The sequence below is a fragment of the Engraulis encrasicolus genome, chromosome 8, assembly GCF_034702125.1.
Source record: "Engraulis encrasicolus isolate BLACKSEA-1 chromosome 8, IST_EnEncr_1.0, whole genome shotgun sequence".
NCBI lineage: Eukaryota > Metazoa > Chordata > Actinopteri > Clupeiformes > Engraulidae > Engraulis > Engraulis encrasicolus.
Window position 1 is genome coordinate 35,151,021 of NC_085864.1, and position 17,500 is coordinate 35,168,520.

The 17,500-nt window shown below is 43.6% G+C and overlaps 2 protein-coding genes across 3 annotated transcripts in view; both read right to left on the reverse strand.

Moving 5' to 3' along the window:
• Nucleotides 1-1,435: 1,435 nt before the first annotated feature.
• Nucleotides 1,436-4,905, reverse strand: c5ar1 (complement C5a receptor 1). Of its 2 annotated transcripts, none has more exons than XM_063204444.1 (2): nt 4,820-4,905; nt 1,436-2,962 (listed from the first exon to the last, which is right to left on the reverse strand). In XM_063204444.1, exon 2 carries the CDS (start codon nt 2,924-2,926, stop codon nt 1,859-1,861), a length of 1,068 nt encoding a protein of 355 aa, XP_063060514.1. In that variant the 5' UTR covers nt 2,927-2,962; nt 4,820-4,905; the 3' UTR covers nt 1,436-1,858. The 2 variants fall into 2 exon arrangements, with proteins under 2 accessions (XP_063060514.1, XP_063060513.1); XM_063204443.1 differs by having other exon boundaries at nt 4,816-4,905.
• Nucleotides 4,906-10,520: 5,615 nt separating this feature from the next.
• Nucleotides 10,521-17,500, reverse strand: part of lbhl (LBH regulator of WNT signaling pathway, like) — a 20,221-nt gene continuing 13,241 nt past the window's right edge. Inside the window, exons 4-6 of the mRNA XM_063204593.1 lie at nt 13,415-13,531; nt 12,759-12,975; nt 10,521-10,591 (exon numbers count right to left, since the gene is read on the reverse strand). Coding sequence (XP_063060663.1) covers nt 10,521-10,591; nt 12,759-12,975; nt 13,415-13,531 — 405 coding nt within the window. The remainder of the gene's footprint in view (nt 10,592-12,758; nt 12,976-13,414; nt 13,532-17,500) is intronic.

The following is a 17,500-nucleotide window of genomic DNA, read 5'->3' on the forward strand; positions in this document are numbered from 1 at the left end:
ACTCTTGGGGCATTACAATAGTTGTGCTATTTTACTGTGTGATGCAATAGTATGCCATTGGCTGTGCTGACACTGCCCTCTACAGGGAAAAATAAGTATCACCATTGAAATGATGCAAGCATTAAAGTAAAAAGAAAAAAATCAGGAAGTAGCCTAGAACAGGAAAGTACCAATGTGGGAGGATAATTTCACAAGTTTCAGCAGTTTTAATAGTTGCACAAATGGAAAAAGCTTACGAAATGTGGTCACCTCAGTTCATATGTTCTTTAAACAACCACAAAATGACTAACAGCAGTCTGACTCATGGTGCTCCACCTCAGCTGACTCTTACTACTTACTCATAAAGCAACAACACTGAAAGTACGTTTTTTTCTACAAAATTATTGTTAAAAGTGTTAAAGTATTACAATATATACAGTATATATTGTAAAAGTATAAATTAGCCAACATAATACACAATATTAATGACACGCCACACTAACTATGAAAATGGAACTCTTTTCTGACATTTTCTTCAACATTTGTATTTCATCATCATTTATTGTTATGTGAGACCATTTATTAATTGTAGTTAAATATCTGTTTAAAACACAGGAAGCCAAAAAATAATGTGTAGCTTCCCTAAGAGATTCTAGGAACCTGTCCACTTTAGAAAAGATTCTATGAACACAACTACCCATTTTTGCTTCTTCTTTGTACACGATACATCCTGGTAGTGACTTCATTTTAGGCCTTTGTATTTCTGATTTAAAAAAAGGGATGTTCTGGGAAGTTAATCTGACGAAAGACCAAACATTGACAAACGATTATTCTTGTCTTTGCAGAAATAAAATAACATGTGTTCTGGTCTCTTCGCTTTGTTCCCAGGCCTAATGAGTTGCATCTGGTACTGTTGACTTTATTTGTGGCGTGAGGTATGAAGTACTAGAATAGATTTTTATTGTCTTCACTGTGAGTCTGTACAAAATAAAAATCACTTGGCATATGGAGGGTTATTTGCTGTCTTTGCTGTTGCCGAGTCACAGCATCACCTCCATGTTTTCTGCATCTTCTCTCAGAGATGACTGAATGCAAAATGTCCTCTGTCACTTCTTTAGGCAGCCATATAACAGCGCATGTTGTTAGAGAACAAAGCCTCAAAACTCTTCACTCTTCACAGTGTACGGCATGATATAATTTCATCCTTTCTAAGATACAATATGGTAGTCCTGTATTAAAGGACCATTTGGTACCAGTTGAGCCGTGGCTCAATGGTTAGAGTGCTGGCATTTAGATCAGAGGGTTGCAGGTTCAACTCTCACCCTAATGACCACCTTCATCCATAGCTGATGTGCCCGCAAGGCATCTTAGCCCACATTGTTCCAGGGACTGTAACCAATACCCTGTGCCTAAACAACTGTCCCTTTGTATAAAATGCATCAGCTAAATATATATATTTTTACAATCCCAACATGGGAGGTACACAATTGTGCGGATAAAAGGTACTGCCGGTGTGACAACCTTAGGTCGTCACAGCAGTTAGTATGTCCATTTATGTGTGTGTGCAAAGTGTAGGGAACAAAGCCATCTAAGACACACCAAATAAACACAGTAAATTGTGCAGTGTTAATTCAACACTCACAGAGAAGAACTAATGCCTCTCTTCCACTGCCGTTTTGTCTGTTAGGCCTACAGCTCGAAACACACGGCGACTAGGCCGCAACTTTTTGCTTTACGATTGACCTGTATCATGCCTATTTGAAAAGCAAAAAGTGGCGGCCAAGTCAAGCTGTAGGCCTACCAGAAAAACGACAGTGGAAAAGAGGCATAGCACAAATGAATGTTAAATTCAACTGTCTGAGTGAGTTAACACGACCAATCACACACAGCGTTCCGTGGTGTTTTCCGAGGTGCTCTTGGAGCCCTGCGTGACGGTCATGGACTGCGTGGGCGCCTCGGAGGCAAAGTGCAGCACACTGCGCAGGGTGCGCGTGAGGCCCTCCTTGAAGCCACGGCCCATGCAGACGTAGATGATGGGGTTCAGGCAGCTGTTGACGTAGGCCAGACACAGCGCCAGCACGTGGGCCAGGTTGAAGCGATGGTCTGGGGCAGGAATGGCAAGGTGGGCGATGTCCATGGCGTGCAGCGGTGCCCAGCACACGAAAAACGTCAGGACGACAGCCACGATGACGCGCACGGCTCGCGCCGACTTGTCCCGGCCCCCTCGTCTGCTGCTGCCGCCGCCGCCGGCCGCCCGCTGGTACACCCGCAAGTGGCTCGCCACGATCACCAGGAACGGGAACAGGAACCCGGCCAGGAAGTTGTAGATGACCATGGCCCAGGCTTCGGACAGGCCGCGCAGGACGGGCTGGCACTGCGTCTTCACCTTCGTCAGGACCTTGGCCTCCAGGATGGCAAACTGCGGCGCCGTGCCCAGCAGGGCCAGCAGCCACACGCCCGCACACACCCAGGAGGCGTAGCGGGGCCGGCGCCAGTTCTGGCACCAGACGGGCCAGCTGACCAGTAGCCAGCGGTCCACGCTGATGAGCACCAGGAGCAGCACGCTGCAGTACATGACCAGGTACAGCATGCCGTGCACCAGCTTGCAGGCCAGCGGCCCCATGGACCAGTGCTGGTCCTGGGACAGGGGCACCATGAGCAGGGGCAGCGACAGGCAGCACAGCAGGTCGGCCAGGGCCAGGTTGAGGAACCAGAGGGCGTTGACGGAGCGCGGCATGCGGAACGCCGTGACGTAGACCACCAGGGCGTTACCGGGGGCGCCCACCAGCAGGACCAGCGAGTAGCAGACCAGGGCGACGATGTGGTTGGTGCCGATCGCAAAGGCGGCGTCGGTGTTAATTTCGATCTTTTCCCAGTAATCGTCCGTGTAGTTGACGTCAGAGAAGTCAGTGTAGTTGGGGTTGAGAAAGCTATCCATTTCGTCCATGCCCGTTTCTGCAGACTCAGGCGCCGTCTCACTGTTCTGTGGAGGTATTCATGTAAAAATATCAGTTGCATGCTCCATGACGTTGCAATCTCAGAAATTCCATAGTCAATCGTGATTAATTGGGATTTTTATCCCATGTTTAATTGTTTTATTATTTTGCCTTTCAAGAGAGTGTAACCCATCCCGGATGCTGTGTAGCACAATGAACAAGGTCTGTTGTAAGATGAGCATCATAGTATTTTAAAACAGTTTATTTTGATGTTTTTATGTGCTTTTTTTTACAGGCTCACAGTACCGTTTTCCAAATATTCTGTACGGCTTAAAGCCCATAATCCAAAATAGGTCTATTTCTAAAAATAACTTCACCAACTCAAACAAAATAGCTGTTCATTGCTGATCATTTAGGACTTGAAGACATTCATGTCTAATTGTAAAAAAGAGAAAAAAAACACACACATCCATCTCAAAAAGATTGGGTGCAGGATTAGCAAAATCACATGAAAAAAACTGAAAGTAATGCTGGAAAGCATACCGGTACTGAATAAGAGAAACGGGAACTCGCAGACTTTACTTTCAGTTTTCACATTCATGTCTTTCATTTCAAACACTTATGTAAACAGTTAAACATTTGCTATACATTAAAGCAGTACAATTTCACTTAGTCTTTTAGTGCTTCACTTTCACACCTAGCGTAGGTGTAAATGGGACATAGGACATAGGCTTAGTAGGCTATAGGTGTAAATGGGACATACGGTAGGCTCTTTTTTCTCCAACACTGCCCCACTTCTGAGTTAGGTTATTGTTTTTGGCATTTTATCAATATCGATCAGGTTGATTTCTGATTTGTATTTGTGTACTGTTAGATAGAGCTCATTTAGACCTTTAACCCGTTTAGTGTAAGGCACCTGCAAAATCAGCCTGCTAAATGCTTCTAGGGAAAAGGCATCCTCAGCCTATAAACACCTAAATATCTCAGCCTCTGAAGTACATAAAAACATGAAGTGAGTTGGATTTAAAACCTAAGACCCTCTTCTTGCATTAGAATGTGCTCATACAGGTCTAACATACCCACATTTTTCATTTTAAAAAATCTCAAATCTCATGAGCCTGAATACATCGTCTATGTCGCTGTACCTGTCAATGCAGCATATACACAGCATCCAGCATCAATATGATGTGTAGAGCTCATTTTTGCCAAAAATGCCATTTACGTCCCTCTGGCTCTAAATCCTAAAATGATATATGCTAGGAATGCTGGGGAACTCTAGAAATGTTTAATAATTAATAGCAATAATAATAATAGGCCTAATAATAATAATAATAATAATAATAATAATAAATAAAATAATACAATAATAATCGCTAATAATAATTGCTGCTGTTGTTTATTTGTTTATTTTTTTAATTGCATTTTGTTTACTCGCAAGTCAACATTGATGATTTAGGGGGATTCTGTTCTTGCTCACTTATTTCCTCTGATTACAGATAAGCAGGTCTGCTTTCTCTGTTGGATTTGATGCAATGGCGCGCTGAACTGATAATCAACAGGCTGGTGCTATAGCAACTTTTAAGATTTTGGTTTTTTTTAAGTACACCACACCCACACAGTAAAACATTGTGAGTTCACAGTATCCTTTCATAAGTCTTTATTACATGCTGCATGAGAGTAGTGTGTATATAGTTCTGGAAAACCCAAACAACCCCAAGGTTACAGCCACAAGACCGAAAAAAAACAAGGCCATCTTTCAAAAGAAGAACAATTACAGCCTATTACAGATGTGGTCAACTGTGTACAGCAACACTTGAAATGAACGTGACACACTTATAAACATAAAACACAGCACGTGAACAAGAAAAAGACGCCCACCGTATAATGAAGAAGAGCTTACCTACAAGATGGATGTCTGCAGTTTAGCCACTTCAGATGTGTGCGCTTCAGTTTTCTTGGAGAGCTTACTTGCCTCCTCCTAAGCCCTCAGCTGCTGAAGTCTTTGCTTTATAGGGGCAGGTCTCAGTCTTCAGGGTGTCAGTCTTCGGGGCGGCAACTTGTTTCAAGGACAGGAAGTGACCATGCAGCTGGGAGTGACACATTTGCTGTTACCAGAATGGCAATGATCAGAAGTGTATCTTGTCTCCAGGCTATAGGCAGGCAGCCGCTTGAGGCCCCCAAGCCCCTATATGGTGAACAGCTCAAACTTTTCTACAGAAGTGGCAGTTTGGTTTCAAATGTGCAGTCCATTGCATTTTTGCTTAGGGCCCCACCTGACCCTTGAATTGCCTCTGGCAATGACAAAGTCATAGTCAAGCAGTGATTCTCAAACAGTGAGGTGGGGCCCACAGGTGGGCCCTGAAGTGGGCCTTGAAATTATTTTCCAGAAATCAAAATAATATTTGTGTGTGTGTGTGTTGCTGTTGACTATTTATTTGAGTCTTGTGGTTTATTGTGGCAGAGGTGGGCTCCGAACATCTGGGAAATGTTCAAGTGGGCCCCAATTTGGAAGACTTTGGGAACCCCTGTCATAGTGCATTACTAAGGGCCCTGTGTTATGTCGTAAGTAGTCATAAGAATGTAGTAGTACTATGGTAGTTATAACTTTTCAATGACTACAGCGTGCCACTGGAGGTACGGCGTGCATTANAACCCCTTAAGGCGCGGCTTTATACATTTGTTGTTACCAGTATGGCAATGACCAAGTCGTGGTGCATTACTAAAGGGCCTGTGTTGTGTCATAGTATTGTAGTGCTATGGTAGTTACATTTCAATGACTATTACAGCGTGCCACTGGAGGTACGGCGTGCATTATGGGGCTACGGCAGTTACTTTTCAGTGACATTGTTGCCTCATCTGGGCTGGGGCACAGTTTTTCCAAAACATCTCCACCACACCCTGGAGGAGGTCATGGATATCGCTGGATTTTCTACTGTTGTTCGTTATTACATGCTTATGATGTAAATATGTTTGTCTGATTGTTTGTTGGATTGATTAATTATTCATTATGGTGATTGAAGATTTGAAGAGGATGCTTGACAGATACATGCTGTTCTTAACACTTTATAATAATGTCTGCTTATAAAGACTTAATACATTTGTATTATTAACTAAATGTTATTCATGCTTTGTAAAAATATCTACAAATAATATGTTCACGTTTTTTCTAACCTTTTAACAGAGTAACCTATTTTTTATTCATTTACAAATAATTTGTAAATCTTTGATTAATATAAAATATTAACATAACATTTCCCAGTCATTTACAAACAGGTGTTAACGTCAAAACGAAAAGGACAGCGAGCGCTCAAAGTCATCTCTCCAGGTAGAAGGGGTGCATCTGGTTAATCCTTCATAGAAAGATGACTGAATCCAAAGCACTCTCCTTCGAATCAAGGTTGAAGTTATAATAAAAACCCTTTATTCTACATTGGGGTAAACGAGCTTAAAAACGCCGACCGGTTTCAGTCGTCTGGCCTTCGTCAGGGCGTGGTTAAAACTGTGTTAATGTTTTGTTCATCATTTGTTCATTATTTACCAAGTTTTATAAATGCCTTATAAGCAGACATTATTATTAAGTGGTAAACTTAAGGGATGAAGAAATGATCAGCACTCTCATATAAGATCATTGCACATACATACTATTGATCAACACACATGCTGTGCCACACTGACCTCACATGTTAGTGAAACCTACAACACTTATTATCAACCCCGCAGATGGAATGAACACACATAATTTTCTTCTAATTGAAAACTATATCTCCTTTTGGAGAACCTGTTTTGAGTTTTGTGTGAGCAGTTTAAAATGTGTGCAGAGAAAAAAAAACACCACAAGTGTGGAAAAATGGGTGTAAGCAAAAGTGGAAAAACTAGCAAAATTGGCAAAAATGAAAAACACACTTTGCTTTTGGTTTCTGTGTTCACAAAGTATTCCAGGTTGAAGATACACAGTTATTAAACTCAGCAGGGATCCAGTATTCAGCTACCGACAGGGGCAGATTAAAAAGGCCTATGGCAATGGGGTGGATGCCCCTGGGCTGCAGCCATATATAGCCTGTGCATTAATCCAGACCTGGCTACTGATTTTCATGTAGGCCTACATATCCGGACCGGTATGCATCAAATCATCCACAAAGCAATTTCGTTCGTTCAAATAAAACACAAGAATATGAGTTCCTGTGTAAACCCCCCATATTGTTTACTTCCTCTCTGAATCTGTCCACGAGCCGTTTTGAAAAAAAAAAAAAACCCAAACATACCAAACCTTTCATGTACCTAGCAGACGGAAGGACAGCAACTTGTCGAGATAAAAGTTAAACAAAGCATTGCAGGTTTTGTTCTGAACCCTCAATGATTAGGCCTACTGATTTTGACAAGTTGCTGTCCTTTTGTCTTCCATGTCTATGAAAGGTTTGGTATGAATGTCTTACGAAACAGTCATGAATCCTTCATGCAAAGTGTATAACAGCTGCTATGAATGTCTTATGCAGCGACACGTCAAGTACAGTGTAACCAAAAAAAAACATATTCAGGAGTGTTATGGCTTGGCACTGTCCCTGAACACCCCTCGATGTGTTCTCCATTGATTGTAAAACGAGAGTGATTCTCCTCCTCTCCACATTGCACTCCCCACTGAGGAACCATGGCTTGTTTGCTGTCTTCAAATGGCTTTCGGGTGATCTGCTTTTTTTGTGCATGGTTTTTCTAAGAATGTGATGATCATTTTGAAATTGTGAGTAAAGCAGTGAATTGTACTTTGCAATGGATTGTATTGGTAGGTACATTTGCAAAGTGTATTACAGAATTGCACATTTAAAAAAAGTACAAAGCAGTGTATGTGCTGTTCTTATCTCCGTTTTTACAAGAAATGTTAATACTGCTTTTCCTTTAATGTGTTAGATGAACTGTAGCACCTTTACATGAGTCTTGCTCATGTTTTGTTGAGTGAATACCGCCCATAAATGGTGTGTGTATCATCTTAGTGGGCTAAAGCAGTGGTTTTCAAAGTGGGGGCCGGGGACCCCTGGGGGGCCGCGAGGGCATACTAGGGGGTCCGCAGTAAGTTGGTAGAGAATATTAAAAAACATTATTGAATAAATAATGTACACCAAAATAAGCCAAAATTGAGGTACACAATTTTCCCATTAGTTGATTTTATATATCCTAGTGGGGCACTGACTCACAGGCCTAGGACTGTGGTTGTGGGGGCTGCACAGGAAAAGTAGTGCGGCACGAACCATGTAAGGGGGGCCTTGGCTGGAATCTACTGGTGTATGGGGGGCCTTGGCATGGTTAAGTTTGGGAACCCCTGGGCTAAAGAGTCCCAGGTGAAAAGGTGTTAAAGTGTCAATACAGTTTCCTAGAACTCTGAGGAAACGGTATAACGTAAACCCACTTGATTAGTTTCAAAATGTGTATTTTCCCTTAGAACTCTGAGGAAACGGTATAAGGTAAACCCACTTGATTAGTTTCAATATGTGTATTTTCTCTTAAACGGTATAAGGTAAACCCACTTTAGTGGTTTCACTATGTGCTTTTTCCCTTAGGGGCTTTTGAAAAGCCTGCTAAAAGCATTGATACCAATCTTGCACTGTCACGCGATACAAGTAACGCCCACTTAACTGTGATTTCCACGATTTCTACCTTTAGCACATAACATTTATTTTTGAAATAAGAGAAGAACAGCATGCCACCCTCAGCAAAAGACACGCTGTTAAGCAACTTAACACTGTGTGGTGTGGTTCTTGATTGTGATTGGCCAAGCGTTTGTAAATTACACGTAAGCAATAAGCCACGAGAGGCTGTGGGTTTGTGTTTGATTTTATAATGGGTAAGGGGAGTTGGAGCATGACTAAATCAAAGTAATGTAATATTTCACACAATCACAGATGATGTTTGACTACACAGTGAAGATACATAACAGAGACATGTTTATTTCATTAGTAAACCAAAAACATAGAACGGCAGTGTGTGTGAGAGAGAGAGAAAGAGAGAAAAAAAAAAGAGAGAGAGAGAGAGAGAGAGAGAGAGAGAGAGAGAGAGAGAGAGAGAGAGAGAGAGAGAGAGAGAGAGAGAGAGAGAAAGAAATAGGGGAGAGGGGAAGCCTTCTGTAAAGGAAGGCTCACTTCCCAAAACAAAGTATGTGCAATGCATCCTTTGTGGTTAAGCGATTACTCAATATGGCCTAACAACTGAATCATCTAAACACTTTCTCACGTTTTAACGTTTTAACATTTGAATTATATTTACATCCATTTTGTGTGCATTTAAAAAAACCTATTATGATATGTTGTTATTGTGCTTTGAGTTCTTATACAATGTTCAGTAGTTACACTTATGCTAAAAAAGATAACATTGTGACACAGTGTGATACTAAAGGTCTTGCATTCGCAGCTGAGTGCATCATTTGAAAACAGTGTTGAGGTAACATACTGCTATACCATATATTTGGCAGAGGAACGCTCACTTAACCTGACGCCGGCGTCATATGCATGACATAACAGTGTCATGACACTGTCATGAGCGAGTCATAAACATGGTGTTAGTGTCATGTTGGTCATGAAAAGTCGACATTGTTAGGGCTGTCGTTGCCATAACCGAATGTCACTTAAAGATGAAGTCATAAAACGTTTATGACATTGACAAAATGTTTATTACACATGAATGACTGCACTATGACACTGTTATGACATTGTTATGTCATGCGTATGACACCTGCATCTTGTAAAGTTCTACCGTATACCACACAGTGCAGGGACACAGAACAAGATAAGTGTCCACAAAGTGCCCACAAAGTGCCCATGATGATCCAGGTCAGCTCTAGCGTGATGATACCAGAGAGAGTAGAGAGAGAGAGGTTCCATTGGCCCATTGTTTCCTGGTTCTATTATGGCCCCCCTTACGCAGACCTAGGCAGACCTAAGGACTGTTCTATTCATTATAGGAGCATTATGACACGGCCCTTTAGGCAGACCGGAACCTGGACACGTTAGGTGCCCATAGAAACCTATTATGTTGGCATATCTCTATATACTTAAAGAATCTCTGATGATACAATGAGGGTGGAGGTTCACAGCCATGTTTTAGTAGGTGGGCCCCAAACTGGGGGTCGGGACCCCTACGGGGGGTTGCGGAGGTACTGAAGAGGGGTTGCGGACAAAAGGGACATTGCATAATAATGGGAAATCCACAGGTTAACAAACTAACAGCTAAGAGATTTACTTGCTGTCCTGTGGATTTCTAGCAATATTAGCGGACAAACTATTAATGGAAAAATCTAGCAACATTAATGAACAAAAAAATTGCCTAAGGCGATTTTTGGCCATTAAAATTGCTAGATTTTTCATACGTTGTCTGCTACTATTGCTAGAAATCCATTGCTTGGCTAAGACTATGGTAGGTGGGAGGGTCGCGAAAATATTCTTAAATCCAAAAGGGTCCCCACTGAAAAAGTTTGGGACACACCATTTTAGTAGGTGGGCTCCTGAAATGCTGGGCTCTCTGCTGTTGGTTCAGTATGGTAGGTGGGCCCCCTGGGGATGCTTGGACCTCTGGTGGGGCCTTGGGCTGCATCTTGGTTCTCATTTAGGGAGCAACTGAGCCTCAGTTTCTGGATGGGGCACTCTCGGGGGGTAAAGTTGGTGTCTCATCTCTAAAATCATCTGGCTGAAGATCTGAAGAAAGAGAGAGAGAGAGAAAGGAAGAAATAGAGAGAGGTGGGGGAGGAAGGGAGGAAGGAAGACAGTGAGACAGACACACTTCATTGAAGTGAAAATGTTTACTAAGAACAAGACCGAGATTGGCTGATGGATAAGAAAAGGTGTGATGAAATCAGGAAACAACTGAATATAGAAAGAAGAAGCTGAAAGCTGAAAATACACAGCAAAAATGTTAATCCAGGACACTGAAGCCCTGTAGCACGTAGCATGGTTTTTTTTTTAAATTTCCTTTCCTGTATTTTTGTTTACTAGTTGGAGTTACCCGGTTAAATTCTTACGACATGGCCCCTGTTATAAAACTGGTGTTACCAGAATGGCAATGACCAAGTTGTAAGGTATTACTACAGGCTCCGTGTAATATAGTTGTGTAGTACTATGGTAGTTAAGTCTTGTCAACGACTACTATAGCATTCCACTGGTGAAACGGTGCAGATCGGTCACTCCACTCCACCAAACATACTCAGTGTGGTCAGTGTTGAAACACCATTGTTGAATTGAAGTTATGAAACATTTGTTTTTTTATTTCTAATTTATCGATGAAAAATACTTTTTCTTTAGCTAAATCAGCACAATGGGGTTTTTTCCCCCGAAAACTGTTCCAATGCTTAATCTTGCGTTATGGTAGCCTAAAAAAAAGAGGCTTCTGAATTCCTCTGAATTCCGCCACTGGGCCTTCTTATTATCTAAATAACCGAGGTTTTCCTGCAAAGTTTAAATTTCAAGCCCACAAACTAACAGCGAAATCCGACATAGTAGGCAGGCAGAGACTACCAAAGATATTCAATGTGGTAAACCAAGATGAAATACCAAGTGTCACCCATGCAAGGAAGTGAGGTCAACTCTGGTCTCTTACAGTAAATGGGCCAGACTTTCCATTGCCAGACTTTCCATCCAACTCTTATGCCTATAGACAAGAGCGAATTACGCTGCCTGGTAGCGGAGGTAGCAGAAGAAGTTTCGCCTTGAATTCGCTGTATTCACTCTGGACACGGCATTGACATGTTTGATTTAGCTTGACAGCCTGGTACATTCGTTCATATGAACATTCCAATTGGTTTCCGCCGAACCGCGTCATAGCTCATTATCATAAGATAAGCTGACTTTTTATCATTAAAATTCGCTCAGGAAGCTTCGCCCCTGGCGAATTCGCTCTGGTAGCACTGGTCGCGCACCCTCCATAGAGAAATAATGACTTCCGACGCTCAGTTCATGTTGGTCGCTCCTGGTCTGAACAAGGCATTAGTCTCCTAAAGGGGCATGGCTGTCATAGAATGGCAGCTTAGAACCTTACGTGATATTGATTCTAGAAAAAAACTTTATAAACCGTCTCCTCCTTATTGATCATCACCAAATGAGATAAAAGCCAGGTTTCAAGTCAGAATCATATCTGTGTGAGATTTTGGGAGGGATGTTTACGAACATTCGACATAAAGATCTGATGGTGGTGGTTGACAATGCTAACCTGCTAACCTGCCAGGTTTTCTGTCATCATGAAACCTTACTGCACAGGTGTTTGCGACCTGCCTACCTACAGTCCCTGCAAGGTGTGCTGCTGATGGAGGGTGATGGTTTAGCCAGGCCGTGCCCTCCTAGTGACGCAACACCTTCAGCGTTGCTTCTAGTCAAGCCAAGAGCAATACAATATTGTTTCTGAGCTCCCGAAAAATCCGGGACTCCTCCCACTTTGTTTGGAGGCATACAATCAATAGGAAACCAAGGGAGGCAGGTCAACCATGCCGTTTGCGAAATGTTAATTGTTATGCTCTTGGTCAGACCAAGTCTCGAAGAGATTTGAAAGTCGATGATAATCAGGCTAGTGATGGTTCACAATGACATTGACAACCTCCTCGTCCACGCCCCAGATTTCTTTTTACATATATATTTTAGGGGCTTTTAATGCCTTTATTTGACAGGACAGTTGAAGATGGTGACAGGAAGCGAATGGGACAAAGAGACAGGGGAGGATGGGGAAATGACCACAGCCGGGCTCGAACCGGGGTCCCCGTGGGTGGGCATGCAAGCCCAAATGTGGGGGGCTTAGCGCACTGCGCCACAGCACCCCCCACGCCCCAGATTTCCAAGAGAGACCTGCCCGATTCACTGTACAGGCATGTGCACCTACCTAAGAGTGAGGTGTGCTGCAGCTGCTGCTGCTGGTGGTGGTGGTGGTGGTTGACTAGGACGTTGACGGCCGCCACCTCCTGGTCCACCTCCTCGTCCTCGTCCACGCCCCAGTCGGCGATGTTGGCGGGCGGGATGCACTGCTCCAGGAACAGGTCCTCCTCGTCGTCATCCAAATCCATGTCCTCTGGGGGCCAGCGCAGCTCGCCGCTCTCCACCTTTGGGGCCACAGTGGACACAAGCAGAGGCCATTCTATGGGTCAGCTGGGGCCCCAAGCAAATGACCATTTGAGCCAAAAACAAACAAAAACAAAAACAAAAACAACGTCCCCTGAGGGGCTGTAACACCCCTGTTGAGAGACACTATTTTACAGTAATGTATGATTCAACTTGCTGTTCCTTTTTTATATCAAGAATAGTCAAATACTTCCACTGTACATTACATTACATTGCACTTTCATTTTATTCAAAGCGACTTACAGTTAATAATTTTCAGGGTATTGGTTACAGGCCCTGGAGCAATGTGGGATTAGGTGCCTTGCTCAAGGGCGCTTCAGCGGTGCATGGAGGAGTAGGAAGAGGTCAGGGGGGATCCTAGATTGAAAGACCAACTCTCTAACCACTGGGCCACAGCAATACTTTTAATCATTCCTTCACCTCGCTGACGTCCGTGGGATCCACCACGATGGAGGGCAGACGCTCCTTGCCACTGTGGTCCACGCAGGCCAACGTGCCCTCGGGGCCCAGGACAACCTCCACAGGGTCCGGGAAGATCTGGAGGTGGAGGATGAGAGGAGAGAGAGAGAGAGAGAGAGAGAGAGAGAGAGAGAGAGAGAGAGAGAGAGAGAAAGAGAGAGAGAGAGACAGAGACAGAGGTTGGGGGGGGGAGGACGAAGGATAACATATTAGCAACACAGAAATAGACGTTATCATGATGTCATAAACAGAGACAAAGACAACTTCCACAGGGTCCGGGAAGATCTGGAGGTGGAGGATGAGAGAGAAGAGAGAGAGAGAGAGATAGAGAGAGAGGATGGAGTGGGTGGTGTGAAGCTACGTATTGCGAAGGACAGAGGATAACAAGGAGGAGGAAGCAGAAACACATTAGCAACACAGAAATACTGTCCATACTGTCTTAAGTCCATGTATAAGTACTGTCTATGTCTATACTGTCTATGTCCTTACCTAGATTAGTCTATGTCTGTATGGGAAAGCAAGAAATGTAATTTCAAATTCTTTGTATGACCAGTGCATGTAAAGAAATTGACAAGAAAACCTACTTGACTTGAAATAGACGTATCATGATGTCGTGAATAGAGAAAGACGATCCCTGTGTCTGATATTGAGACAGTGCACTGGGGTCTTAACCCGTTAGCGCAAAGCCTATTTTATAACCTTACTGTCACCAAAATTGTAATGGGTATGTCTTTATCTGTTAATGAAGGCTCTCGGTACTGTCATAGCAATGTTGTTATGATGTAGTTGAGTATTTTCAGCATAGTGAATAGACCCGCCGGCGACCCCATCTGCAGTAAGAGGCTACATGCAGGGGTCACCAACCCGTCGATCGTGATCGACTGGTTGATTGCGGAGGCTTTCCTGGTCGATCTTGGGGCAGGAGAAAGAAATTGGATGATTATTCTATAGGCTACAGGAATATTGAAATGACTGCAGCAGCAGTCTGATTGGCGTTCATATTTGCGTTTGTATTCCTCTCAGATAGGCTCACCACAGCTTCAGCCTCGTGTCACAGGGTTCTTTTCTTTAAAAAAAAAACCCATTAGCTCACCAAAATATCGGTTGACTACTATTTACATTGCACAGTGTGTCATGCTTGTATTTACATTTCCTTCATCCCAACTGGCAGCTACTTCACATACAATAGCTTGGCATGAACAGGTTAGTGTCTCTGCAACATTACTTACAGAATTAGGAGACTGTTGACCAAACTCTTCTACTGAACTGAACACCACGTTTCTTAAAAAAGGGAACCACGGAGGCGCTGCGTAGATCTAGATTTTCGACACAGGTGCTCAACAGTTTTTGTGGGTAACAAATCTAAAAAAAGAAGAAAAAGGGAGAAACTGTGGCACTGGACAAAGACCTGTATGGTCGAAACACGCCGGGCAGTCTTTTGCCTTTAAGAAAAGTTTTTAAAAAAACAACGAAACCAGAGTGCCACCGTTTCTTCCTTTTTCTTCTTTTTTGAGACCACATTTCTTCCGTTTCATTATCAATATGGAGGCTGTTTAATGCGTGCAGTGTCCATCGTTCAAGCACTGTGTTTTTGCCATTGTTACAGGGCATCATCCGGGAACCTTTAGTGCACTGAATTAACTATTCAGCGTGAGCATCCTACGCACTGAAACATACAGTCCCCTAAGTGCACAAGTGATCTGAGACTCAGGGAGACAGACTGAGAGAGTGAGGATGGGGACACATGGGGAGGACCGATAAGAAGGATGAAGCAGAGCATATTAGCAAGACAAAAACAGGTAAACATGGTGTCATGAACAGAGGGAGAGACAGATGGACAGACAGACAGACAGACAGACTAACAGATTTCTGATATGTGAAGGACAAGCACCACCACCTCCAGGGAAGATCTGGTAGTAGGGTGGGGCACACAGGGGTTAGGAAGGAGGACATGGTGTAAGGAAGGCCATCATATCATATACATCAGTATATGAACAAAACAGAACAGAGGTGAATATCATGTCTTAGACAGAGAGAGAGAGAGAGAGAGAGAGAGAGAGAGAGAGAGAGAGAGAGAGAGAGAGAGAGAGAGAGAGAGAGAGAGAGAGAGAGAGAGTGGAAAGTGATAGGCATAGTTCAGCACCTCTCATCTCAGGGAGGATCTGTGGTGTGAGAGTGGGGGTGTGCACATGACAGCAGGGACAGGAGAGAGCAAGCCAGACAGATGAATAAACAGATAGAGATTCTACCAGAAAGAGGAGAGCGGAACAGTAGTCGTGTAGAGAGAGAGAGAGAGAGAGAGAGAGAGAGAGAGAGAGAGAGAGAGGGAGGGAGGGGAGAGAGAGAACTATGAGACCTCTTAGGCCAGATACAGTCTAGAGCGTGGCGTGGCGGCAGCGAGAAGACAGCCGAGTATCGGGCGGTGTGTTCTACTCAGCCTTTCACACCGACAGCATGGCGTGTACGGCCAATCCTGTTCAAAATTCCCCCCCACAGCCAAAGCTATAGTTTGCTACTTTGCCATTCATTTCAACGGGACACCGCCGGCCGCTGCCGTCCAAATTCCACTAGAGTTCTATTTTCCTAATGCTGCGTGGCTCCCTCACCGCTACCGCCCGACGACCGCTGTGTTGGTGTGGAAGGACAGATCTGTTTCCTTGTATTTTCGCCACCGCCAATAAAAATCGCTTCTGTAGGCCCTGCCGTGGCCATCCAGTGGGGCACTCGTCTGCCATGTGGTTTGATTCCTTTGCCGACCCCTCGCCGTCTCTCTCCCAATTCGCTTCCTGTCCACCTCTTGCACTGTCATGTCGAATAAAGTCTAAAACTTCTTTTTTTAATTGCTTCCGTTCCGTCCCGCCTTATGGAGTGTGAAGGTAGACAAATACCAAGACATAGAGACAAGGAGGATAGAGTGGGAAAGAAAGTGTGACAGAGAAAGAAGAGGGATAAAGAAAGAAATTGTAGAAGGATAACACAATTGCCTATGCACAGTGATATGGCAATCTGGAATCATTACATACAAACCAGTGCTATATATTCCAAAATACCTGCACTGTAACAAATAGCTGTTTATTTACGGCAATTCTGCAACAGCATTCTACTGCTTTTCGAAAAAAAAGACAACTACTGTGAAAATATTACTTTGAGTCACATATTGAGCATAAACAGTAAGTACTGCACAATAGCAGTATTCGCCGTTGTGGAAAAAACTAGAGATGCACCGGATCCTGATTTTTAGGATCCTGCCGGATACCAGATCCACTGAATAAGATCCTGCCGGATCCGGAACCGGATACCGGATCCTACAAAAGGGTCGAAACATATAGTCTACTCGCACACGTGGGCCCTTTTTATTACGTTGGCGCAAACTATTTTTTAGGCTCATTGGCTTATTGCCACACTGCCTGCAATAGCCGCTTCCAAAGGGATTTCACTCCATGCAGTGATTGGGGTTGTGAAAGACTGAAAAGCCTAGGCTAGACATGCACCAGACCCTGATTTTTAGGTAACATGCCGGATACCGGATCCACTGCTTAAGATCCTGCCGGACCCGGACCCTGTGAAAAACTCTATTATCCTGACGGATCCGGAACCGGAACCGGATCCGGTCTATCTCTAGAAAATAACAAGTTATTTTAGGCAGCACCATTGAAACCCATTCATCCTCTACTTGTCCATGATCACCATCAAACTTCAATACCACCTGAAGAACTGAAGTCATTCTGACTGGTTAAAGATTATCTGATACTATCAAGCATGATGAAACAATTTCTAAGGAAATGCAGCAAAGTGTGTGTAGCACATGCATTTTGATAGTGATGAAAGTGTGAATGGCTGAAACATTTTAAGAATTTGAACACTCTTGCAACAAGCAGCCCCATCTAAACCAATCTGCTAATCAGTGCCTGGCCTCACCTGAGTAGGGCTGTTATGCCATTATTCAATTACGGGCATCACCTGCCAAGGGCCTGATGACTCTGGTCACATGGTACTCTTGCACCTGTATATAAATCTGGACTATCAACACTTCAGTTGCTTGCCTGC

Coding starts and splice junctions, on each gene's coding strand:
- c5ar1 (XM_063204444.1), bottom strand. CDS start 2,926: ATGGACGAAATGGATAGCTTTCTCAACCCCAACTACACTGACTTCTCT.